Source organism: Melanotaenia boesemani, chromosome 13 (assembly GCF_017639745.1).
Source record: "Melanotaenia boesemani isolate fMelBoe1 chromosome 13, fMelBoe1.pri, whole genome shotgun sequence".
Lineage (NCBI taxonomy): Eukaryota > Metazoa > Chordata > Actinopteri > Atheriniformes > Melanotaeniidae > Melanotaenia > Melanotaenia boesemani.
The window spans coordinates 25421656-25448604 of record NC_055694.1 but is presented as its reverse complement, the minus strand read 5'-3'; the positions used below and the strand labels follow the sequence as shown (position 1 = coordinate 25448604).

The 26949-nt window shown below is 37.0% G+C and overlaps 1 protein-coding gene across 1 annotated transcript in view; it reads right to left on the bottom strand.

The window, feature by feature from the left end:
• LOC121651269 (vitamin D3 receptor A) overlaps nt 1-26949 on the bottom strand; it is a 73419-nt gene that overhangs the window by 8181 nt on the left and 38289 nt on the right. The window contains exons 3-9 of the mRNA XM_042003309.1: nt 20770-20917; nt 19694-19824; nt 9358-9542; nt 7515-7614; nt 6967-7144; nt 3480-3631; nt 2843-2959 (exon numbers count right to left, since the gene is read on the bottom strand). Of these exons, the coding sequence (XP_041859243.1) occupies nt 2843-2959; nt 3480-3631; nt 6967-7144; nt 7515-7614; nt 9358-9542; nt 19694-19824; nt 20770-20915 (1009 nt within the window). The 5' untranslated portion in view covers nt 20916-20917. The remainder of the gene's footprint in view (nt 1-2842; nt 2960-3479; nt 3632-6966; nt 7145-7514; nt 7615-9357; nt 9543-19693; nt 19825-20769; nt 20918-26949) is intronic.

Sequence of the window (26949 nt, the reverse complement as noted above, 5' to 3'; positions counted from 1 at the left end):
GATGGGGGTTTTTAGTCAAGTATGAGAGAAGCCACACGGTAAAAGAGGAAGGCAAGTGTAGGGGAGGACGTGGGTTGAGGTGGATGAAGAAACATATCAGAGTACAATATTTGTTTTGTTCCCTACAAAAGAAGGCATTTTCTCAACAACATTTTTGCATTAAAATAGGCTCCACTAAACAAATAACTGCATAATACAATACACATTATTATCCATAATCAGTTAATTCTTCTTCATCTGATTATTGTTCTCAAAACATGTTCTTAATGTCCTTAAATCTAAATGCTACACTGACTTGACAACTTCAAGCCAAAAATATGTTTAAACAGCTTTTGGTCACTTTATTTACATGGATTTAATGATTTTGATTTTCTTTTGCTGTTGAAAAAAAAAAAGAAAAGAAAGAAACATGTTTCAGCTGTGGTATGCACACCCTTTTGCTTCTTCTGTGTGACCTTGCTGCTATCTTCACTCTACAACATCCTCCCTGCACTCAGCAGATGTCCATTTCTCAACTGGCATATATGCCCTTTGTTATAAACAGCACCTGGACAAAGACTGAAAAGGAAAAAAAACCACCTAAGTTTAATGAACCAAATATGTAAGAGACTTCTAGTGAAAATAAAATGCCGCTGTGATTCATAAGGTCCAATTGATAACAAGAGATTTAATCCTACCTGTGATAAGGAGTACCTTGCATGTTAGAAAATACATGATGTGGTTTAAAGGTGAAGGGTCAAATTATTGGTCGAAATCAAGCAAACAAATACAACTAAAGAGATTGCGAAAACTAAAATTGGGTCTAATTTCAGCAACTGTTTAAACCTAGAGGGATAGAAGTGACCATCATCTTCTACGAAGAAAACTCTTAATGACCACTTCAAGGTTTGTTGAGATTAAAGAAAATCAACACTACAAGTGACAGGGATGAATCATGACGAAATTAAGATCATTTCTTTGTGCACAATGCAAATAACTTAAAACCACTTTTCGCTGAGGTTATTTTAATCTATTCATTTTGTGGCTTAAACTGAGGTCAGCTGACTACTTGAAAATACTGAATGACCAAATGTTTCCATCAACACATTTTTTCTTTCCTAATGACTCTGGTATATTCCAAAATGACAATGCCAGGACTCACTGGGATCACATTTTGAGAAAGTGGTTCAGGGAACATTAAATATCACTTAAAATTTGGAGTGGCTACCACAAAGTCTAGACCTGAACCCCAGTGAGAATCTTTGGGATGTGCTGGAGAAGACTGTAGGCAGCGCTCTGATTATCCCAACAAGATATTGGAGAAAAATGTGTGCAATGACATAAATGTTCCATTATGCTTTACAATAATGCTGCTGCAGATATTTCAGCTACTCTATGACAATACATGCAGATGAAGTCATGAAGTCGATTTTTAAGTGATGTAAGAACAGTGGTGAGGAGATATTCTGAGTCATTTTAACTGTAAAAATATATTCTAATGCTGCTCTTTGCCTGTATTCATGAACTTTTTATAGACTCCACCATGGACAGTCATGCTGCATAACTCTCTCTTGTATTATAACTATGCTTGATTGCTTAGGGTTTCATTGTGTTATCTGAATAAGAAAAATCCCAAGCAAAACTCTCGTAATAGTCAAAGTAGAAAGTAAAAAAATACATATTTAATGAAAGTAAAATATATATTTAATACTTCTACCTGCAGCTACTTCTAGTTTCCTATCTTTAATTGTTTCTATTGCTAGCTTGAATATTACAATGTGTCTAAAGTGGGGGTGTCACGATGCTAAAATTTCAACATCCGATACTAAGGATCCATACTCCATACTATTTTTACTACTATAGAGGTGGAAAAAATATTTCTAATTAAAGTCAGAACGCTACAAAAAAATAACAAACAAAAAAAAAAAACAATTAATCCAAATAATACAACAAAAATAATTTAATAAATTTAAAACATTAACAATTAAATGAATTATTTTAAATCCCTATTAGTGCAGAGATACAGTCTTAATACAGTCTGAACAGTGTTGTCATACTGTTTGCTCACTGTGGTGCAACACAAAACGAAAAAAAAACAAAACAAAAACAAACCTTCAACCATAAGATCATGCACTTATTTAGGTAAGTATCCTTTTCTTCACAATACTTGAGAAGAGGTCAAGAAAACAGAACAAACTAGTTAAGATGATCTACTTTTCTAAACTAGATCAATTAATAATTCTAATAAAAATCATTTTAAAAGATTAACTTTTTAAATGTTTTCGCCTACATTCTACAATAAATGGTATCAATAGCTGACTTCAGCTTCTCGCAACTTCCGGCTGGTTCTGAAGCAGAACATCAGCTCCTCCTGCAGCTCTGAACTGGGCTGCTGCAGCTCAAGTAAGAGCCTCTTGTAGGCCAGTTTAAAATGGGTAGAGGCGGCTGGTCCTCTCCGTGAACCAGCAGATGCCAAAGAGGTCTTTAAGTATCAATACCCGTGTTGATTAATATCTAACTAGATACTAAATTTTACAATCGATTAGTATCTGAGAATCGATTTTTTGACACTAGTCTAAAGTCATCAAGCCCAAAAATAATTTAAAGAAAACATATCTACTCTATGATCAGTTCTCTTTTTGTCACATAGAGAGCAGAGAGAACAGAGATTCTCATCTTCCAGGAAAAGCTTTTACATGAATTACTGGCAGCATCACACACAGGGTTACTGGGGGAAATTTAGGTCAGAATGGAAACTTTCTGATAAGCTGGCATCCAGTAAACCATCTCACAACTTCTAGTCTCAGTTTTTATAGCATGCTTGAAAAAAAGTACATCATGAAGACACAAACACCAGCAGTACCTGGAGACAGCAGGCAGATGGCCATGAGCAGCACGTGTTCCTCCTCGTGCAGGTTGAGTTTCTTCAGACCAACTTGGAACTTCACCAGCGGCTCCAACAGCTCCAGGGTGTGACCCGCTGTGGAGGATGACAAAAACATACTGTTAGCGCTGCAGCCAGTTACATTTTCTTGCACTAATCCAGGAAAATATATAAAGCGGTTTTCTGATGGCTTATGAATGAAAACACAGTTATGCATTAGAAAGCTTCAAAGAAGATTCATCGCTCTCTGTGTATTTACACACTGCGGACAGACAGCATTACTTCTTGCCTTGCATGTAAGAATGAACGAGTACAGTGTGTGTTTGTGGCTGCTTTACTGAGTCCATGAAAAAACCTGAATTCCCAACCTCACAGTAAAGTGGAAGAGTGTACAGATAAGACTCTGTTACATAAAACTGGAAGAAAAAAATATATAACTTGTTTTATCAACCTAAACAATAACCATTTTTCTTATGGTAAGTCAAATTAAGGAAGCCAAACACGATTCTTTAGCTGCTTTATGTGCAGATAAAACAGAAAAACACTGTCAAGCAGCCACCAGTCCCATGGATAATTCTACTGTGATGTTTGTGTATGACAGTGATATGCAACCAACCCTTTGTAACATCAGTGATGCAGTATTTAAAGTCGGGTCCCCCACAGCTCCAGGACATGTCCTCCAGACTAAATGACTGGTTTGAGCGCAGCATGATGATCTCAATGGCACTCGACTTCAACAAAGCAATCTGGTCTTCTGCTGACAGCTCTCTGTAAAACACACAGTGGCATACCCAGAATGAATTAAAGTATAAATTTGTTCAGGGCTAAAAAACATCAGTTAGCCATTGTTGGAGCTGCTTTGTCAGTAGATCAAGGAGACCAAGCGTTCATTGAATTAATTCATTTAACTTCTCGAAAAGACCATATTCCCATATTTACTTTACTTTTATTAATCGAAAGGTAAAGTAATTGTGCATTTTTATTGCTAGACCAATAGATTTACCACTCACAGCTCATCATAAAATATTATGTAACCAGTACAATGCTTCTCCACCAGTGAGCACAGATAAGCACATTTTTTTTTAAAAATCTCTAAAATATCACGAAACACCTATACTATGACACAATCAATAGCTATTTATCTGCTTATGAGTCCCCTTTACGTTGGTTAATTTATTGAAAACGAAAGACATTTAATGTACAGTTTCTTTTTAAATAATTTTATATCTAAAACCTGGAAAATATGAAAAAAAAATTCTAGCTTCTGCATCTTAAATCTGTAGCTTCAAGACAAATATTTCATTCTAAAGTATTAAATTTATGGATAATTTTTTTTTTTAATTACAACATATCTGTCAAGAAACAAGCACAAACCAGACAAATAGAGAAAGTAAAATAAAAAGTGCACTAATAAATATAAAAATGTAATTTCTGAAACTTCCCCCCAAACAGCGGTAACATTGCTAGTAAGAACTTCAATGGATCAGATATTTCATTCTATTGGTGTTTACTGTCAAATGAGCACACCAAACAACAAGTTGCTGACCGGCAAGTAAAATTATTGATTATTGTCAGAAAATGTTTGGTTGCACACAAATATATAACTATCATGTTGTTTTAGTTGTTTTAAGATGCTTCAAAGCAGTAAATTTATACATTATACCTTCATGAAACCGCAGCTAAAGTCTAAATAGTTATTCCTTATGTTGTCTATGGCAAATAAACACAGAGTATAAAAACATGAGTACTGCACATTAAGTGGAATGAAACTGTTCTTATTGCCAGCACATGAAGCACTTTGTTCCAGCCCACAGATCCGTTTACAGTAACAGATAATAGATAAGTATTTTTCTGTCAGCGCTCTACTTATACACCTACACCCACAAATGAGTGCATGTTTGTGTGTGAGCCTCACTCACACACAAACAGAGCAGCATGTACAATAATTTTATCTCATTTAGTTTTTTTCCTTTTGGAAGAATAACTGAGACTAAAATGAGAGTTTCATTGAAACAGAATATTGTGACAAAATGTCTTTTCAGAAAATTATTCTTAAAACTGTTAAGTCAAATGGGAGCCCAGTTTTCATCTGAACAGCATGAACATCAGCTGGAACAACATGAAAGTCAGTGTCTTCGTGTTGTTAGTCAACACAGGGCAGCAAAGGCCTCCTGGTTATCCATTGGTTTTTCTAGTACCGGTACTTGAGCTTCTTTGGCCCTTGCTATGAACATCTGTAGATTTCTGAATTTATCTGACAACCAGACAATTCAATAGTAAAAATTAGGGCTGCAGGATTTTGTTAAAATGTACTGCAACATCAGCATGTATAATTTCAATACCACAAGACATTTTGATTTGAAATAGGACCAACACAAGTGAAATGAAATTTGCATCATACTGAGAAAAAGTTGTGCATTTGTGCAGGTACTACAACATGGCCAAATAGTACTACAACAACAAACCACCATGGTACATAAGTAAAACCCTGCAATTTGCATAATGTTAGAATATATATATATATATATATATATACTTAAGAAAGAAGCAGAAGAACTGACGTTTCTCTTTGTCAAAACCCATGCAGATGACAGAACATTGTGATTTTTGGATGGGAAACTGCTCCCAAAAGACAATGACAAACTTTTTATTTTTTCTTTTTTTTTTTTTTTTTTTAATAAATGTTTGCTTTCTGACTTTACAAAGGTAAAGCATAAATCAGGTCTTCTTCTGCCTCTGGTTTGGTGAATCTTGGTCATAGCGAGATGAAACTTCCAGCTGTGGAATCTGTGCGATGTGAGCGATGTGTTAATGTGGAGACATCATCTGTGTTTACATATTTTTCAGACTTTGTGTACCTGGTCTTTTAATTATTGTTGTCTTCACTGTGTTTGTTGGTGATAGAAATGGTTTTGCTGAGCTGGTAGCTGAGATTCTGGACTTTCAGTGGATACCACACATGTTTATATTTACATCCACAGACCTGACGCTACACCCGGAAATTATTTTTTCCAGGCCAACAGATTCTGTTTAAAAAAGCCATCGCCCTGGGCTGCCCGGTGCCCCTGCCCCGTCGCGCCGGGGGTTCCGGTCTGGGGACCCCTCTGCTCTGGTCCGGGTGGGCCGCTGCTCTGTCTGCTTTGGCTGTCCCGGGTTTGGTACTCTGTGGATCTGCTTGGCCTTTGGGGCCTCGGGCTCCCCCCGTCCCCCGCTGATGCTTCGGGGTGCGGCGTGATCGCGGCCCCCTTGCGGGTACACATTTCCTCCCTGTTGCATGGCCACACATGCATATTAACACGTGCATGCTCACAAACGTGCTCGTCTCTCCATCCGCTTCTCACTAGATGTAGCTGATGTTTGTGTGTTGGTACGTTCATCTGCAGGTACGTTTGATGACTATTGTAATTTTTTATATTATCATCATTCTATCTTTCTTTCGGTATCATGTAGTACTGTGGTAGTTTATGTTGTTGTTTTTTTTTGTGATATGTTCTGGGCAGCATAGACAACTGTTATTTCCACATTTTAATCCTGTCCTTTTCTCCCTTTTTTTTTTTTTCTCTCTCTTTTTCTTCCTCTATCTCCCTGTCAGGTTCGGCACTGACATATAAGACTAAAGAAAATAAGATTACAATAAAAATAATAAAAATATCAAGGGCAGCCATGTATATAACATGTCTCCCTTGGTAGAGCAAATCTGTCAAGCAAAATATGGCACACAGACCACCGTTCTGTATATTAGGATGCTGGACAGGACAGGGTTAAAAAAAAAAAAAAAAAAAAAAAAAAAGTGAGAAATGCCTGTCAGTTATCTATAGACCAACAAAGGCCACAAATCCTTGACTTTCTTCAGCCTGGAACTAGAAAATCAAATAATTAATTACTGTTTTAGGTTAATTCATCCTTCCCATTCACTAACTGCTTGACCATAAAATTTAATTTGATCAAATCTGATGAAAAAGGGGAAACACCAGTGAGGATACAAATACAGGATACAAATGTTTTATTGCTTTTGGCTAATTCCAAATAGATGGCAACACTGCAGATGTATCCAAATCCTTCTGGGCATTTCCGTGATCAAACTCAATGGTTTTTACTCATACCTGAAGCCTGGGATCATCTTCGCAAAGCCGATGACTTTCTGGATGCTGTAAGACACCAGATCAGCCAGGTGGGGCAGCATGGAGAGCTTAGTGTCCTCTTCACTGGAGTCCGGACTACTTGCGCCATCCTGGTACATCATTAGCAGGCTGCTAAAATTCATCTTGGTGTCCACTGATTCTGTTTGAGGAAAAGAATAAAGGTGTGCAAATGACTTCCCATCCTGGGATTTTAGTGCAAACTGACACAGTAAGTTCAACATATATGTTATATGTACTTAAAGAAGTGGCAAGGACACAACACAAATATTTTGTGAATGAAGACAAACAGAAACAAATTAAACTGTTATGAATTTTGTCATGAATGAAATGTTTTTGTCAGTTTAAGTGACCTTGCTAAGCTTGCTAACCTTGCTACGCTAAAGATGAGCGCTAATGCTTACTAAGACTTTTACTGACACATAGTATGAGAAGAATATTTCATTAAATCTGTCAGGTTTTGTCCTTGGTTAAGTTAACCATAAAAGAAGAGCTCTCTTTATTTAACTCACCTGGTGAGTGGTTGAATGAATCAGAAGAGGCATCAGACAGAGAATGAAGAGAAGCAGCTCTGCTGGCGCTCCGAGTTACAGGGCCTTCACGCACTGGAGGCTTCAAACACAAAAACACAAACATTAACAGCTAATTCTGCTGGGACCCATCTGAAATTAAGAATCAAATGACATACACAATGAATCCATGTTATGGTCACACACCACTAGCCTGTTTCACATAACCATGATCACTGAAACTGTTCTCCTATTTTCCTGCAAATTCAGAAATCCTGCTTCAGACTATAAAGAACTTTTGTTTTTGGAAGATTAAAAGTAAGAAAAGGTTTGCTGGAAATCCGATAATGTGTGCGAATGCTGGACTGACATATTGACGACACAAACTGCTGACAGCAGCTCCGGCAGCGATGTGTGTTCAAGCTTAAGCACATGATTGAGAGAGTGTGCTGAATGTGTTGCAGTGAGCAAAGCAGGTCATAAGAGTGTAGCACCAGCCTTTCCTGGGCTGCCTCAAGCTCATGAGCTTCACTGTGTCTCTGTAAACCTAATGTATGCCGTCTTTTGTTGTATATGTAAAGATCAATCTCTAAAATTATCCCCCAAAATGATAGAGCATATTATATAGTATATTTCAACACATCTGGTTGTCATGGGGTTTGAAGTTGCAGATATATATTTTTATTTAACTAGAATGATTTACTTTTATTTATTTTTTTCCTACTTTTTAAATTGAATTCTTGCTTGAATGGTTGAAAAAAATAAAGTAATTTCCCGTGCGACCTGTCATAAAAACAAAGCAACATTGGCTCCATGTTCAGGACAACAGATTTTGTTTTTGTTGACTAAAGCCCGTTTAAAATGAGTCTTTCTGCAGCCATCCAGTAATTGTAAGGCTTGAAAACTATCAGTCTTCATAGATAAGGTGCATAAAGTGGTTTTGATTTTGGAGGATTATGATCAGAGCACCTATATGCCCAAAATCAGCTTGTCTTGCCAAGATGATGCCAAATTTCACATTTTTAAATAGCACCAGTGATAACTTTGTTTCTGGACAACCATCGATGAAAACTTAAAATTTAGGGCATTTCTTCATAAATAAGGAGGAAAAAGTGTTTTTAGGTAAATTAAGTTCAATGCTGTGACAAAGCACCTACATGCCAACTTGGTATTACCTCTTGTCGAGATAATACCAAGTTATAAGCAGTATTTATATTTTGTATTTTAACTTTGTTTAAGCGTTACAGCTTGGTACTTATTTTAGGCTTTTTAAACACAAAACTGGTGCCAAGGAATAGCAGCGAGGAAAGGCTTTTCTGCTGTGTCTCTTAACAACTGAACACACTGCACAGATCACATCCAACTACCAGCTGAGATGTGCCATCTATGTCTGCACAGGACGTTAAAGCAATGTTTCAATAAAGTCATTATTTATCAAGATTTTAGTTTCCGACAGATTTTTGGCTACAGGGGACATGTTAGAAGGTATTTAGACTAAGAAACTCGTGTTTGAATTTAAAAGAACACAAGACATTGACTGTTTCTGGCATTAATTCTTTAATCATATATAAAAAATGAGGTTGTGAATGACAGAATCACAAATCCTGGCTTTACTGGCATTTCAAATCTGTGTTTTGTTCATAGTAATTAATGAATTAACTGCTGCTTAGAAGGAAAACATGAACAGTTTGTGCTTTTAATTACAATGAAACTGTGAAGATGCTCTGAGCTTTGAAGAGAGATGCACATTTTCCCTGTAGATATTTTCAGTCCTGTAGTTTTACCTTCACAAATGATATAATGTGAGTGTGGTTTGGTAAATGAAATAACCATGTGCAGGACTAACCCTAAAACGTGAGAAGTCGGAATAGGAGGCATCATAGGTCTTGTGGTGAGCTTCCACCAGGGAAGAGATCATCCGAGCCTGCTCCTCATTCAGTCGTGGCCTCATTGCCTCACGAGCTGCCTCCTCCTCCTTCCTCTTCATTATCATTTCCTTTTTCCTTTGAACCTCCTCATCTGTCAGTATGACTGCAACAGAAAGTGGAATGAGGGTAAATGATTAGGTATGATCATATTTATCCATTTGTTTTGTTTGATTAACATAAAAAGTAATGCAATAAACTACAAACATTTGAAAGATTAACTTTAAATTGTGTAAAGCCAGTGTATTGTAGATCCCTTTTGTACTTTGACATATCAAGGCATGGCCACATGACGAGACATGGTCTCCATAGCACCTGTAAATGACATACCAAGTTGGCATCAGCACTTAAGTCCTGTAAGCCGTGAGTTCGGTTGTCCATGGTTTGCTTTAACATCACTCTACAGCTGCTCAATCAGATCGAAAGCTTTTGAATCTAGAGGCCAAGTGAACATTGCAAAATGTCTGTAATGATCCTCAAACCATTCCTAAGCAATTTCAGCAGTCAGGCAAACTGGATCATCCTGCTGAAGAAGTTCAATCAGAAATGATACAATCTGAAATAATGTGGTACATGTCCAAGCAAGATCACATGATTAAAGTCTTTTCTGGAGATTCTGGGCAATGAGATCACGCTGCTTTTCTTCCTGTGATACATCCTATCACCTGTTGTTCAGATAAATGACATTCATGCCTGTGGCAGCCCACGTGATGTAAATGAAAATACCTAAACAGACCAGGCCAAATTCTTCCACTGACATATGGTTCAGTTGTGACCCCCACAGTCCCCATGCAGGCGCACTGAGAGGTGGACATGGGTCAGCATGAATGAACCTTGGCTGTCCATTAACCTGTTGCCAGCTTCCTGGTTGTCCTTGTTTGGACTATGTTTGGTAGGTCCTAAGAACAACATACCAGGATCTCCTGTTACTTTGAGACACTTTGACCCAGTTGCTTTGCCCTCATAGTTTTGTCCTTGTCAAAAATTAAGATCAGAAAACATTTCCTGCTTCCAAAACTGGTTGCTAACTTACAGCCAAGTATCACCACTCCTTGACAGATGCCACTAATGAGACAATCAGCAAAACATACCGGACCTCTAAATATATATATATATATTTTTTTAAGTTCTCTAGTTGTAGCTTGTTGTCCTCTAGCAAAGGTTTATACTAAACATAAAGTAATTCTTGGGTTGTGCTCTTAGTTTAACTGCAAAAAGAAAAAGAAGAAGAAAGAAAAAAGAGTTAAAGCATTTTGAAAAAAATATACCAGAGGTATTGCTAACATCCCAAAGGAGAACATCCCAACATGATAATTGACCTTAATCACAGGAATAATGACTAGCTTCAGAATGGACTGTTGCTTCAAAGTAAAAACAGTCAGCAGTAAAACCAGCTGAGGGAGACATAATGTAAGATCCAGATATTTCCAGCCCAGGTTACATGAACCATACATCTCTCAAAGTTGGCATCAGAAAAGGCCTGTCATGTCTGCTGCTTTTTACACAGCTGATGCAGCCGGTGTGAGATATTTAAGTAACTTTTTTCTTATTCATACAGCAGGAGAAGGGCTGCAGGCAAAGCAGCACAGTTGTGCAGAATGAATAAGATATCCTGTTTATAGTGACTCTTTTAGATTTGACAACATGACAGGATTTTTTGAGAATTCCTGGGAACTTGCACATGGCTAAGAGTTAGGGTTGGGCAATGTGAACCAAATCTTTTATCTCCATATTTTTTTTTACCTGAATAACGATATACAATATATATCTCGATCTTTTTTTTTTTGTCAAGTAACCAAAGAGACAGCTCTAATTTACAGCCTTCAGTGCTAAATATACTTTTATTATGGATGAGCAGCACATGTGCATTAAAACAGCTGACTGAAATTAAAGTACCTTTATATTAAATTAAATGCTCTTAAAACAAAATAAATTGAAAATACTTGCCTTAACAAAAATACAGCTGTGCAAAATGCAAAAGACAAGATGCTTTTAACTCAAAACAAGCTATCTCGATATAAACGATATTCCCTCCTTCTATATTGCATCTGATAAAGTCTCGATATATTTGAAAATCTCGATATATTGCCCAGCCTTACTAAGAGTATAACATTGTTTTATCATTTATATCATATATCTATAGAGAATCCTAATCTTTCTTTGTACCTGCCTTCTCAAATGATGAGCCACAATACAATAAAACAGATTTAAGGCTTACATGATAGAACTTTAATTAAATCACTGTCTTCCCCAGTCAAATATCTGAAGACAAGATATAAATATCTCAAATATATTTCATTGACACAGTGATCTCCACAATTTAGTGTAAATCCAAAAGGAATCATTTAATATGCTTGCTTTCAAATACTGAACACACGTTTATCATGGCTACGTCCCATTTGCATGCATTTATTTAGATGATCAGTTGAATGTGCCCTTTAGAAATTAATATCTAAAGTATTAACAATTAGAATATTGTGACAGATAATAGAGAATAAAAGGGTTAAATCTAACCCTGGTTCTTCAGCTGTCATATGAGAGAAAAAAAAAATCCATCTATTCATTGTCTATACAAATTAATTCAATGCAGAACCGTGGGGAAGCTGGAGCCTATCGCAGCAATTAGAAGACGAGAGGCAGGGTACACCCTGGACAGGTCGCCAGTCCATCGCTGAGAAAAACAAAACATTTTGCAATTTTACTGGCACAGTTCAAACTATTTATACAGAGAGGCCACTCTCAATGCTCAAGACTTGATTTAATTTAACATGTGTATCATAAATAACTCCTGAAATAATCTTTTAGAGGCTCTGCACAGAAACAAATGACCATGCAACATCTGGATATGCATGGCATTAAAATTTCTGATTGTGAGAAATTTTAATATATCAAGCTGCTCCTGAGAGGATTTTATAAAGTGACCATTTCAATATTTAGTGTGTAGATGTGTCACATGGAATGAGGCAGTTAATAATGAGAAAATACACCAATATCTTTTATTATTTTGCCTTGAACACTGTTTTGCTTCACAAAATGCACCTGCTATTACTTGCCCTCAAACTGCACACAATAAACATTCAAGAGCACTGCATATTAAATTTAACATACTGTATTTTGATATGTTTTTGTTTACGTTATGGTATAAAACATGGTGTTGCTGTTGAGCCCCAAGTAACCGGAGAGGTGTTGTGACATACTGTCACCTAACCAGCTCATGCTGGAAACTAGCCAGAATATAAGACAAACACAGAGAAAGCAATAAAATATTTACCATTGAACCAATGAAAAGATAACATATAAAAGCTCATCTTTGTTTCACTGTACTGTACTTTTTTAAATATATATTGTGACACAAAAAACAAAGTAAAAATACTGAAGTGAAAATGTGCTGGAAAAATTTCTGTTATTGCCCTCTGAAGTCTGAGGGTCATGTCGTCATTCATGTATTGACCCTTGGATGCTTTGGCCCATATCAATCCTTTGACCACATGCCACAGTAAACAATTACCCATGAGGTGCTAAACTATGCAGAAGGACAGACAGACAGACAGCATGACTGCTAAACAGACTGCGACTGCCAAGAAGAGAAAGTCTGCTATAGTCCAAATCTGGTCAGTACAAAAACATAGTAATAAATCTCCCAATCTGGCAGCAACACTGAAACACCAAAAAACAAAACAAAAAAAAAAAAAAGGCTGATTTTCACACTCAACAGCTGACATTTCAATAAGGACTTTAAAGCGTGCATATGAGAGATGCTAGGAGGGATAAAGATTTGTTTCTTGGCTCACAGTTACTTCAAGAAGAATAAATAAGAATATACAAACTTTCCATTTACACACACACCAGAAGAAAATGTGCTGGTTCAACATGGCAAGCACCTTGAGGCTCAATGTGTGGCTCTACTAACACTTATGCATGTGGATTAGCCAGTGAACAGACTATCAACTAAAAAACAACAAGTAGAGATGACTGAAAACTTGCAATCTTTACATATTTAAATTAAATGCAACAAGCTGTGATAGAGTTCATGGTTTACTGACTATTTAAAATACTTAATAAATCAAAGCAAATTAAACAGATCACAAACTTCATTATAACAAGTGGTTGTTTTCATAGAAGCTGTTTAGAAATGCATTTGGGGTGGATTTTTAGTGATTGCAATCTAAAATGCAACTTCTGAAGTTGCATTACATAACCTCATGTGGTTATGCACACAACTACTACAGCCTTCAAAAGGTAAATGGATGTATCTGACTGTTGGGACTAACCAGGGCTTTACTTGGCATTCACTTCTTTTAACCCACTGTCACTAATTAGGCTTTGGCTGCACTCCAGTGTCCATTTAGTACCAAGCCAGGAGTAGACTGTCGAGAGCCACTCCTTGTGGTGAGGACATCCAAGTGTGCAGGGGATAATCATGAATAGGCAAAGCCTGGTCAAAGTTTGGCACAAGTTGTCAGAGCAGCTATTCTGGGGCCGACTGAACAAGTTAGCTTCCAGCCAAGTTTGAGCACTAGATGGGATTATTAAGGAAGGAGTCTACAAAAAAAAAACAACAGGCCATCAAAGGAACATCTTGACCATCCTACAGCGACTGGCAGACATGCAAAAGTTTACCAAAAAAGACTGTCTGGTGTTTGGAAAGCAACTGATTGGATGTGGTGATGTGGTGGCTGGCATGGCACAGAGAAGCAAAGAAAGAAAGAAAGAAAGGAAGGCAAACTTTGTGTGGGGGAATTAATTAAACAAAATAACAAAATCAGGTTTTGGTCAACACTGCTACTGCCAAAGACACTGCAAAGTGGGAAAAAAAGAGGCTCTGTGGTAGAAGCCAGTTTGCATTGGGCTTACTCATTAACCAGCCGACTAACCACTTAAACACAATGGAGGCTGCTAACACTCAGATTTAGTGTGATATGTCAAGCTTTATTTGGTGTGTAGCCAATGTTTTCTTGCTAATGTTCCAGGCCTGTGATTTCAAGCAGGTGAATTCAGATCAGTTGAGCTTCAAGGAATCTACACATCCTGAGTGGGATGCAAAATAGCTTATCTATAGACCATGATGGTAGCATGCAGGATGGTGTGGGACAAAAATACACTGTACTGTATGTACTTGGCAAAGTCACACACATGCTTTTACATGAGCTTTGATCTAACTACTTAAGCCTGTTTCTCTATTAAACCACCGACACTCTTTGTTTGTTAGCAATTAATTTGTGAGTTGAATGACTACTATAACGGATGTGTCGCATGGAAAGTATGCACTTTTTTTTTCCCTAACCGATGTGAAAGCTTTTGTGACACCGAACTGGATGATAAACCATCTTTGAAGTGAACATTTTGCAAACCTATGCAAAAGGAAACGTAAGCTATTCAGAGCCAAGCCTCTGTATTTTGGTCATATTTTGGTCAATGAAACTACAAGTGGACCAACTTGCAATTATGGTAACATGTTGTCAAGGGGGACAGAAAAAACAACAACAAAAAACTAAGAAGACAGAGAATTAGGGAGCTGTGGCTTAAGAAAGAAGCAGGGTGGGACTTCAAACATTTAAGAGCTAAAATGTTTCAAAAACCCTCCTGTGATTTTAATCCTGTTACAAATAAACCCCTGCTCAGTCATAGAAATCTACACAAAGATCACAAGCATAAAAACACACACACACACACACACACACACACACACACACACACATTTGCACAAGCGGGGAGGTCTTTTCCTGGCATCTCTCTAACCTCTGTCAAATAAGGACACGGTGTTTACTACAAGCTCAGCTGGCACAGCTTACAGAGGGTACACAACCACACACAAACACACATCAACACACAGTTCTAATCTGAATATTAGCCTAGCTTAGAAAAAGCCGCCAATCTAATACGATATTGGCAAAAAAAAAAAAAAGCCTAAAAGCACATACCCATAACAACAGATGGCATGTGAAGTGTGTGACAGAGAATTATTCTCTCAGTACGAGTACTAATTATAATATTAATTATGAACTTAACTGTTCACATATTTTGGTTACTTGTGTACTACATACCAGAGCCCTCACACTGCAAAGATATTCCAGTTTCTTTTAGGATGTAAACAATAGAGTGACTTAGCAGTTGGCTGATGACCATTAAATAAAAGATGACGGACATCTGGTCACATTTTACTCTACACTGTCCCTACTGCTCAGCTGTATAGACCATGTTGTGAATGGGTAGCATTAATGTCTGAGGAAGCCCACAGCTGATGCTCCAAATACAAACAGAATATGTGAAGCAACCATCATATGCATGTGTAATTTAAAAGTGAATGTGTAATCTAAAAAAAGTTTATTGCTGGGTTAAAATGCAGCTCCCTGCTGCAAACAGATAAAGCAAGACTTCAAAATAATTTGTTACAGTTGGAATATGTCCACAAACATGCTAATTTTATCATATAGTCAACTGATCACAATACTTCATGTTGAGAGGTAGCAAGGATCACAGCAGTTAACATTAAAAAATATAACACAAACAAGACTTAGATCTAAAACACAGATGCAGCACCTGCTTCTCTTACTACCACAAGCAAAATCTAATTCTGCAGGAAACATAGGTCAGCTTTTATTCCAGTCTCAAGGAGCCCTACTTTAAACCACTAAATCATATCTTTTTTCTCCCCTTAATCAGAAAATAAATTTAAACAAAGGCCAGGCAGAGAACAGATGCTCAGGGCCACATGTTTACACGGGGAATGAAAGGGTACCTTTATTATTCCTTATGACAGGAGGCATAAATCACTGTGTATCTATACTGTAAGTTTCTCGTATTTTCTAGTTTTTAAAACTGTCCAAGCTAGAAGCGCATATGCATGGATTTTATATAAAGCTTTGAGTATGTTTGCTTTACATTCTTAGTTGTTTGCAGAACAGGGAGAAGTATCAAAATGTGTGAGTGAGCAAGCCAGCTTTTTAATTGTTAGGCAGACAAATTTGAAATAGTTTAAAAAATGACTGCATAGAGCCATTTTTTCAATGCAAATAAAGGTTAACGATGCACAGGCTCCAGCACATCGATCAAATGCTGATCGGCTGAAAGCAAGCTTAATCCGAGAGGAGGCAACAAGCAATTTTATGACAAAATCCAACTAAAAAAGGTGAAAAGCTCAGACGACAGCGACTGCGCTGCACGATATGTGTTATTTTACACTTGTTTCAATCCACCACAAAAAAGATCTTTGTCCACTTTGACTGTTTGGCCTTTTTCCATAGCACAGCAAATCTAAAGGACAAAAGGGAGCAACAGAAGTAAGAGCAGGCCACAGCTCAAAGATTTCTGAGACTTCCCCAAAAGGCAGCAAAATGCTATAATCATAATCAGACATACTTTGTTGATCCCAAACTGGGAAATTGCAGTGTCAAAGCAGCATTAAAATAAGAGAGGAAGTAGAATAAAATTAAATGAATTTAACTGAATGGTGCAAAATTACTATATATAAAAATACCATTTACAAAAACACACTTATCAACCAATAAATCAACAAATAAAATAATAAATACAACAAGCAGATGTGGGTTTGTGTTGTCCCAAAGCATGTACATTCACTGTCTGTGTCTGCGAACAAGTCCTTTGTGCACTGCCTCTTATATAAATGATTTTATATGTAAAGAACATATAAAGAACAGAAACACACACGTGTGTTGCTATTCTGAATTTGCATGATGATTAAATTAAATTGAGCAAAAATGACAACGTTCTGAGGATAGTAAAGATTTCCATGTGAAAATAAAATATTCTGAAAACACACTAATAGCCAAAGGAGATCTGCTGTAACAATCAGCAGTGTAGCATGGGTTTCTTTCTCCCCTTGAACCTATATACAAGCTTTGGCAAACAAAGAGACCATTTAATATAAGATTCTTTCTCTCTCTGTCTTTCACTCGCTCACTCCCCTCTCAGCCTTCCTCAATGAAACACAAACACTCCAGTGTATTATGGCTATTTGTGGTCAACAAAGTGGTTATCATCAGTCTGAGCTCTGCGCTGCATCATCTCTGTTTCACAAATCACACACGCGCACACGCAGTCTGTTGTGTGTGTGAATGAAATGGCTGCTAGACGATTGTGTGTTTCTTTGAAGAAAGAGAGCCATTGTTAAACAGGACTTTAACCCCCTCCCACTGCCCGGCTTCCTTCCTTCATCCCTTTCCCCTCTCTCGCTCATTCTCCCCTTGTCATCTTCTACTTGTTATGGTTATACTGATGCCCTGCTGTTGGTGGTATTTCCTAGTGGTAAGCTATTCTGCTATTATTCAAACACACACTGACCTAAAAAAGAAAAATACAAATTTCTCACTCTTGTGAATTTGAATAGTTTTGATTCAGTACCAATGTTGTAATAATATAACTGGATGGAGAGATAATTTGTTATATGCCAAATAAAGATAGCATCACTTTGCCATTATAAATCAGTTGTGACAAGGTGTCACTTTGGGTTAACAAGGGGTGATGTCTCAGTCTCCCCTCATGGAGCCTTCTTCCTGCATTACACCCACGTCTGGTACAGTATGAATAACAAACATTGTTAAGAGCAGAATGCAGTCAAAATGCCTTCCGACATTTCAGAAAGCATCATTTCAATGTTGATTAAGTGCACTGATGATGACACCCATCTGTTTAGATTAAAGCAGGAAGAAAAACACTTATTATGTGCTGCTAATATTTCACCTTAGACTTCGTTTGCCATATGGCACCACCAGCCTTATAAATATGCACTGTAAACGTTACTGTTGCTACAAATAAGATCAGTTTTCACTAAACCATTGATTCTACTGCCCCCTGTTACTTTTGAAAGTCGTAAGGTATTAGATTACACACCAGTGTACTGCTTGAATATCTTCAGCAACAGCACCTAAATGAACAGTTTAGGTTTAATTTTGAAGTACTTTAAACTGGGGGATATTGAATATTGCACTGAGTTATATTGATCACGGTATGTCAGAGGAATCTGCTTGTGTCTTTACTGCTTTTTCTAGAATATGAAATGAGAGAATGGAATAAAAAAAAAATAAGTAGGATAACTAAAATGGAGTTAATTGTAAATCAAGAAAATGGTTGTTGTTTTCAAGTTAAATACTGATGTGTGTGCAGCAGATCAGCTGCTCTACATTTCCTCAGGTGCATCATTAAATATTGCATCAATGGAATTTCAAGCAGAGACAAAGATGATGCGTCTTATTTTCAAATCATGGGAAATATCAGTGTGCAATGTCTTATCTAAGCAGCAGAGCGTAAATCAACAATTTAACTGTTTTGTTTTGGTATAATAATAATGTGAAGTTTGTTCCATTTATAATGAAATTGAGGTTCTAAGTCTACGACTAGTAGTTTGGATTCCACGTCTGGTCAAATCTGATAGCCAACGTTATCTTAATCCCAGTGCTCCAAAGAACATCTTGTGTCAGGAATGTCTCTCAGTTTTCAGCTGCCCCTGTAAGAGTCCACTGAGGTCACTCGGTTTCTGAGTTTCTTTCTTTTTTTTCTGAACCTTTGGGTGTGTTTGGGAACATTATCCTGCTGAAGTATGGATCCTTGTCCATGGTGACACAATACAGTGGGTGTAGCATGTCTGAAAACTGAGTGTCGCTTCTCCTTGCTCAGGGTGGAGTCCATTCATTGCAGGTGTCCAACAGGTATCCAGCTCCAGAGAAGCAACACTCCCCCAACATAAACATTTCAAACATGGTGACGTGTGATGTCATCCTCTCCTCTCTCTCTGTCTCTATCTTGCATTCATTTAAACTTTTTCCCCAGTCGGCCAGTGTGAAATGCTGGTATGTTTTCTTTCTTTTCTTGCACAACTCTCATTTGACTGGACTTAGGATTTGAGTCTCAAATTATTTATTTTAGCTTCTCCTCTATCTCTCTCAAAGCAACAAACACTGATCTTTGCTTGCTCAGTGTAATATACAATCTACATTTAAAGTAATGTATTTAGAAAATTTCTTCAAATTATGTGATGAACAATAAATAGAACTAGATTTTTTTTAATTCATTTGACTGAAGGAAAATTTTCCATCCAGTTATTTTGTCAGTCTACAATCTAACAGATTTCCCAACACCATTATTGGCAGACTATAATACAAGATGAATGGTGAGGCTAGCTCACAGGCACCCACTGAAACAAAGATGCACACAGCTGACCTTGTGTTTTCCTCTCAAGTTGTGGTCTGAATACATCGGTAACATTGTTAGAACATCAGAGATCAGAAAAGGTCAACTCACACTCTTTCATCATGCCGATATCGATGCAGCGTTTCAGACGACAGGCCTGGCAGTGACGCCTGTTGTCTTTAGTGATGGTGCAGCTTCCATTGAATGGGCAGGTGAAGGAGGCTTTACGTTTCATACTGCGCCTGCAGGAGTTCACAGATCATCAGTTAGTTATGTACAATTCACCCTCTGCGCTAATTAAAATATGAGGAATATAACCAAAGATTAAAACAGTCACTAGCATTAATTTAAAATTAATCTAACAGCCTATTTTTTAATATTATTGTTTTTAGGCAATCAAAGATATAAAATAGAAGCCATTGCTAAAATAAACTAGAAATTGAAATAAGCAATGAAGTACATATGTTACAATATATGTATATAATATATAATATGTATATACAATATGTTACAACTATACAATGAACTTTATGTACATTTCTGATATAACTTTTTATCATTTATTGAAAAGATGATGCCTTCTTCTTTGAACTTCAACAAAAGTGGTTAAAATGGAAAGCTTTACAGAATTCTGCCATTAATTTATGACAAATATACAAAAGCTTATGAGTGTGTATGTGTTGTGTATGATTAATAGACTAACTTATTGAAAAAAATTTAAGAAAAACAGAAATAAAAGGACTGTGGACACCACCTAAAATGACTATTGTTCTGAAGCAATAGACATGTTCATATAGTCAAAAAGTACACTGGCATTAGACAGTCAGACACACTCCTCACATGTAACAGCAGTACATTAAGCATGAGCATATGAAAAATGATAAAAGCTGATATTCGGCTGCACATTTACACATTTATCAAATCAGTTTAGGAAAACCAAAACAACTAGCGATTAATACAGTTATAATACGGTTATGCTCTGATCTAAATTTATGTGAATATAAACAGTGTAAACATCTAAGACATCTAGGAGAAAATGTCATATCTTGATAACTGAAATAAACATGTTAATTAAAAACAAAGTCACAAAAAACTCAAAGGAGAGAGGACATCTCCACAAAATTAGCCAACATTCAAAGCAAATAAACTACATGAAATTTGACAACTTAAATGTGTTTAACACACACCTGAAGAACCCCTTGCAGCCCTCACAGGTCATGGCGTTGAAGTGGAAGCCGGTGGCCTTGTCTCCACACACTCCACAGATCCGCGGGGCATTGCGGTCAAACTCATCTGGTCCGACCACTGACGTTGTCACCGTCATGGGCTCCATCACTGAGTAAGAAAAAAAAAGAACATATATATTAAAACCAGTGTGACACTGCTGGTCGAATCCTTGTTCAAAGCTTAAACAAACACAACAGATAGAGAAAGAGAAATGTTTACTACAAGCTTGTTTCACCAACTATGAATTAATCTTTAACAAATCAGCTTGTGCTCGGCTCCTGTGCCGTGTGGGAGTTGTTCAGTGAGTGTTTGGTGAGAAGCTGTGCATTTTTCTCTTCTTATACAAACAGGTGTTGTGTTATTAGCATATTAAGCAAAAGGCACTGACAGCAACAGTGTGCATCTTACAGCTATTGGCTGAATGAGTCAGAGACAAGTACATACACAAACATGCGCATACACACACAGACTGAAATCAGTGCATTGTTGCAGAAAGGATAAATGACAGAAACTGGGTCATTTGCTAAACACTGTGAAATGACGCATTTGATAATGCCAGTTCATATTTTTATTTATTACATTTTTTTCACACATTGGCCATCTGGTCATCTCTGAAATAAGCAGTATACCAAAAAGCAACGTTTCGCCAAACACACTTTATAATATGAAAGGGATAAGATGATTTTAATAAACCTCAGGAGACAAACAGAAATGCAATGAAAACTTTATTTAGCCAAAGTCAAATTATTCAGTTTAATGGATGACTGACTATTAACTATTTAACAAAAGGTTAATTGATACACACTGGGTGGGATGCAACTTGTCCCCACAGATCTGCTGCTGTCCTGCCCTCTCCTCAGATTATAGTTTGTTCCTTTTTATTCTTCTTGTCATTTTTCTTCTCTTAAGCTGCATCAGTACAAACGCCTCTTATTTGGTGGTTTCAAATAAGTACACATGGCGTGGTGCACTAAATAATCAATTTAAACACACAACAGTGTGTCTAAAAATAAGGTATTTATGGATTGTTCTACTAGCTCATCATATGTTACTAACTAGTATTTTATTTTTGTTTTTACAATGTTTTCTTTACATAGCCCTTCAACTGCTAGACCACAGCAATTGGTCAATTAGAAGAAATCCATCTGACAGGACAAGTTAGAAAAGGATGTGCCTTCGGAAATAGTTGTCTTTCAAAATGGGTCAACCATATAACAAGAGCTAAAAAGAGCCTTGTCTGAGCTTGTAAGTGAATCAGCAGCTCTCCTGTGTCTCATCTGCTGCCTCAACAGGACACAACTTCTCTTCCACCTCATTTAGTCTCATTCACATCTTGTAACCTTTGTTTCCTCAACACAGCAGAGTTATCAATTAATTCTCACCAGGGTGTGCACCGAAAATGGCTTGAATCAAATGCAAAGAAACTAAACACTAACTGTTTGCTATGAGGCTGTGGCTCTGTACACCCAGGCCTAAAACCTGTGCCTTTACGTTAATATCAGTCACACTGTATATATGTCACAAAAAATGCTGCAGGAGCAGCAGAAACTTGCAGCCTTGTACAAAGCAGGAAAGGAGGCTATGCCCTACATGTTCTCTAGGCCATCATGTCAGTCCAATTTGCAGAATTTCTGTGAATTCTTCCTGCACTGCTGCCTCTGATATCACAATAAATGTGTGTGGAAATTTCCCACACTGAAATTTACGCCCTGCTTAAAGATGCCATCTTTTTTTATTAAGATTATAACAAACAAAAAAACTTAACAAAACTTTAGAAAAAGAGTGCATAGTGTTTCACAGTGCAGATTAAGGAGTATATTCCCACTTACACTGGTCTATGAAAGTGTTTATTAATTTTCATTCATGTTTATATCTTACTGACTCAATTAATTAGTTCAATTTCTAATAAAAAAAAAAAACTTGTATATTTCCAGGCATCAACACAAGGGAATACACACAAAGACAGTTATTAAATAATATACAAAATGCGTTGCTTTTATCTGAAATCATTGAAGTACATAGTAAGCTGGAGGCATTATGTTACTATGGAAAGTTGTTCGCCTTTGGAGATAAATATGTTCACCCAAAAGAGCAAAAGGCCCAATGCAACAAATGCATGATTGATCAGGTATTGATATGTATTAACAGAAATCCGAGCCTGTTCCATGTAAAAGAAATTTCAAAGAGAGGTTGTGTAATTGGAAGAAAGTCAAATGAGGACAAAGCTAGGAGGGGGGCATGTATTGAATCTAGGCACAGCAGGAGTCACGTGGCTGCAGAATATAGCCCTTGTGTGGCAGACGTGCACAAAAGTAGGACCCTATGTCAAACAAGGACAAAATGATGGGAGAAAAGGATGTGAAAAACCCAAAGGAAAAAGTAGAAGCTGAGAAGATGAAGGTGAGCACAGAAGTGAGTAATGGAGACAAACAAACTAATTTAGGCCTCCCTACATTCTAGTTAGATGGCGGCTTCAACACCAGTTCCCCAGAAAAATCTAATTTTGCTTACGCATGAGCTAGGAGCTTCTGGCTGCAAAACATCTGTCTCACAGCAGTACACAACAGTGCTCTGATTGATTTAACACACCGCTCGCTTTAACACAAACTTTATTGGTGGTGGAATATTACATTAATGCATGTTTACCATTCCTAAATAGCTTGTGTGTACCTGGGTTTGAATGTCTGCAATTTCAAAGTTGGTGTGCTGTGTGTCGGGGCGAGTTAGGTATGAGTTGGCAGAAAGAAACAGAACATACACGATTAGTCATCATGTGACAAAAACAGCTTTGTTTACTGATGCAGCAGCAGGTGAATAATGAAATAAATGGTAAGGGTGGAGCAGAGAGAGCTTCGAACATCTCAACAGATCTGTGAAAACAACAGAAAAACAACCTGCACTTTTATTAACAACAATGCCATCCAGCTCCAGGTCTCTCATTGACAACTCTGCTTTTATTCCTTTTTAATCACTTCTCTGACTCTCCTTTCCTTTCGATGTGTTCTCTCTTACTGGATTTGCATTTGTAACAGCAACTGGTTATAAAACATTTATAGCAAAGAGAGGAAGAGTGTATCACAGAGAAAGAGACATTGCACTAACTGTGTGTTGATTATATTTACAAAGGAGATTTAAGCCTAGGTTATATTTTTCCTGCCTTAGTTGATTTAATTATTATATCTATTTATCCAAGCAGTTAATTTATGCCAACAGAACACTGAATTGGTAATACGTTTAGACAAAACATACCTTAAGTGTGGATAATTAATTTTTTCCTCATGCAATCTAATGTGTATGGGTTTGTGTTTGTGTGTGTGTTTGTGTGTGTAAGTAAGTGAGCACACTGAAAAACTTATCTATTAAACACATTAAAAAGCTATGGTAGTTTATGTGATAAGCAACACTAAACACTGATTATTACTATAGTGCAACTAAGAGTTTTTATGTAACCTATGGACAGAGGAGGACTGGGACAAAAATAAATAAATAAATAAACAAATAAATCAGCCCTGGCATTTTGGCCCATATGACACGCACTCCACAAATCTTTGTGCTCTCTTAAATGTAAATCTCAACCGTGAAACTCCTTCAAACCACTAAAACCCACGTGAACTACTTCTAAAATGTGCAATTTGTTCAAATAAGTTAGTTCAAATACAAATCTATGCTCCAGCACAGTGATTAATATTACAGCAGCAGTCATCCTTCTTTGAGTTTAAAAGAGAAAGAAAACAGAAAGAACAGACATGAGAAATGATGGATTGGATTGGATCAAGATTGGACGATAATCATCTATAACTCCGAAGCCAGTTATAAATTGCTGCCCAATACAGATAAAAATCCTGTCAGCTTTAGTACTGCCCGACATGATCATCATACACATTTACTGAAATCAATCCTGCAGTGCATATCAAAACTTTACGTCAAATTATTACAAAGGGACCTTAATATTAGAGTAGTTTAAAATATCTTGTGTGTTTGGGAATTTTTATTTGATAAAAACATATCTGATGGCATCAACCTGGGGAAAATTGTATTGGACACATTTTATTATACATATTTTATGCATAGCTAAATAAATTATGTATAGCCATACACAGCTCAAAGTATTTTTGAACAGAATGTTTCAGATTCCTCAAAGCAGACCTCAGGCTTTGATAGCAGCTTCTACAATGATGGGGTGTTGATGATGTACAAGTAGAACTTTGGTGTTTAACAACCCTGCTCACCTCATATTTCAAGCTGCAACCTTGTGACTCCCATCACTCACTGTACCAAAAGTCCTTGCAAATGCTGACATCAAAACAAGTTTCAATGCTAAGAGTGTTGCGAAAGAAAAAGAGAAAACACATCAGTGTCCTTTGTTCTTATGACATTATTGGCAATCTTATGGATACACATCCAAAAATCTCTATTTTCAATCTTCTTTCTTCCCCTCACCCTGTTGTATGTCCCTCCCTCCATTCTTCATTAAGGAGCCTAAATACTTGCATTTCATTACTGTATTCTACAGACACATCTGTTAACACATCTGTCCAGGTTGCCTCCAAGAGTAATGCAGCCAGCTACAACTGGCACATAATGGTAACAAATGAAATTTATACAAGTTGGAAAACGCAACTCAACTGCAGTTGAGCAGTTCTGCCTGTTGATGCAGATTTTGATGTGATTTTCCGTGCAAAGCAGTGAGCAGCTTTATCTTACCATCTTATCATGTTAATTCAACCCAGTCACAGTATGTAAAACTGGTTCCTCCCAATCAAGCTAATTAGACACCAAAAACAAGAAGAAAAAAAACAACTTTTAGGGCAAAAATACTAAATAAATTGTTCATCATTCTCTACCAAAACACAGAATAATAGTTTGCATTGCAGAAAATGCATCAAAATATGGCCAAGCATGTTAATGAGCAGCTGTAAACATAACAACAATACGTGCAGTGAGCTGCTGTAAAAGCTGCATCACACCTGTAAAGTTTTTAGAAGGCATGCTTGTTGCATATAGTGAGAACATGTTTTTAAAAAGTCAATCTTATAACTAGGATATCTTATATTAAAAGAAATAAAAATGCACAAGTATAACTAAGTGTTAATCCTCTTAACTTCTGTATCTGTAACCAATAAACACGCTTCTTGTGCTGGTACTAACACTACCAACAAAAACAAGCTCTCCACAAGTTTTCAACAGAGTGAAAATTGCCATACCTCATTAAGAGTCGCTTGTAGTTTGTCTCTCGTGACTTTCAGACTGCCTTTCTTTTCCCTTTAACTCCAGCCCCCTCTGAAACCCTTGGAGGCCACTCAAACTACTGTGTTGTATTTGTGTTCACGCTTCTCTCCCATTAAAAAAAAAAAAAAGTTGTTCCAGCTTGAAAAACCTATACACACTATGAGCTTCTACTGTAAACCACATGACTGGGAAGAAGAGATATCACATGAATAAGTATAATTAAAATTAGTATATGTTGTTTACTCTACCACTGACATGTGGACTGTCAGCCTGTGTTTCGCTGTGAGGGGCTTTTCCTAAGTAGAGCACATCAATGTATTGCTTAACTGCACCATCAATGTCATCACTCGATTGTTTTGTGCGACCAAGCACTACGTGTGTTTTTTTTATAATAGGAGAAATGCTTTTAAAGAGCCTAAAAAATGACCTGTTAAAGTGTTAATGTTTTACTGAACAACAAACGACAAATATTTTGCCGTCAATCTTTTTAAGTTTTCCAAGACAAACTTTGAAGTCTGCCTTTCAGAATCCAAGAAGGTGCTATGCTAATCATGTGGGTTTAGGAGTTTCTGCAAAGCATTTATACATGGATACCTGAGATGGATAACAAAGTTATGTTGTGCATCATAAAAGCAGTAAAAGAATGTGTGGATGTGTTCGACTGGTGCATTTCCCCTTTCATGTTAACATCCACAGACTGCCCATGTGCTGCTGATGTAGTTTGAATTTGGCAAAGGTTTTTAAACTTGGTCCATCCTTTAAGGCTAAATGAACACAAAAAAGACTGGAATATGGTGGCCTTGTTAAAGAGAGATAGACATAAAAATGAGCAAGAAGCCCTGGTCATGGAGCAACAACTTAAAAAAAAGTTAAATGTTCCTTATTTATTGTTCATAGGACCAAAAAAAGGA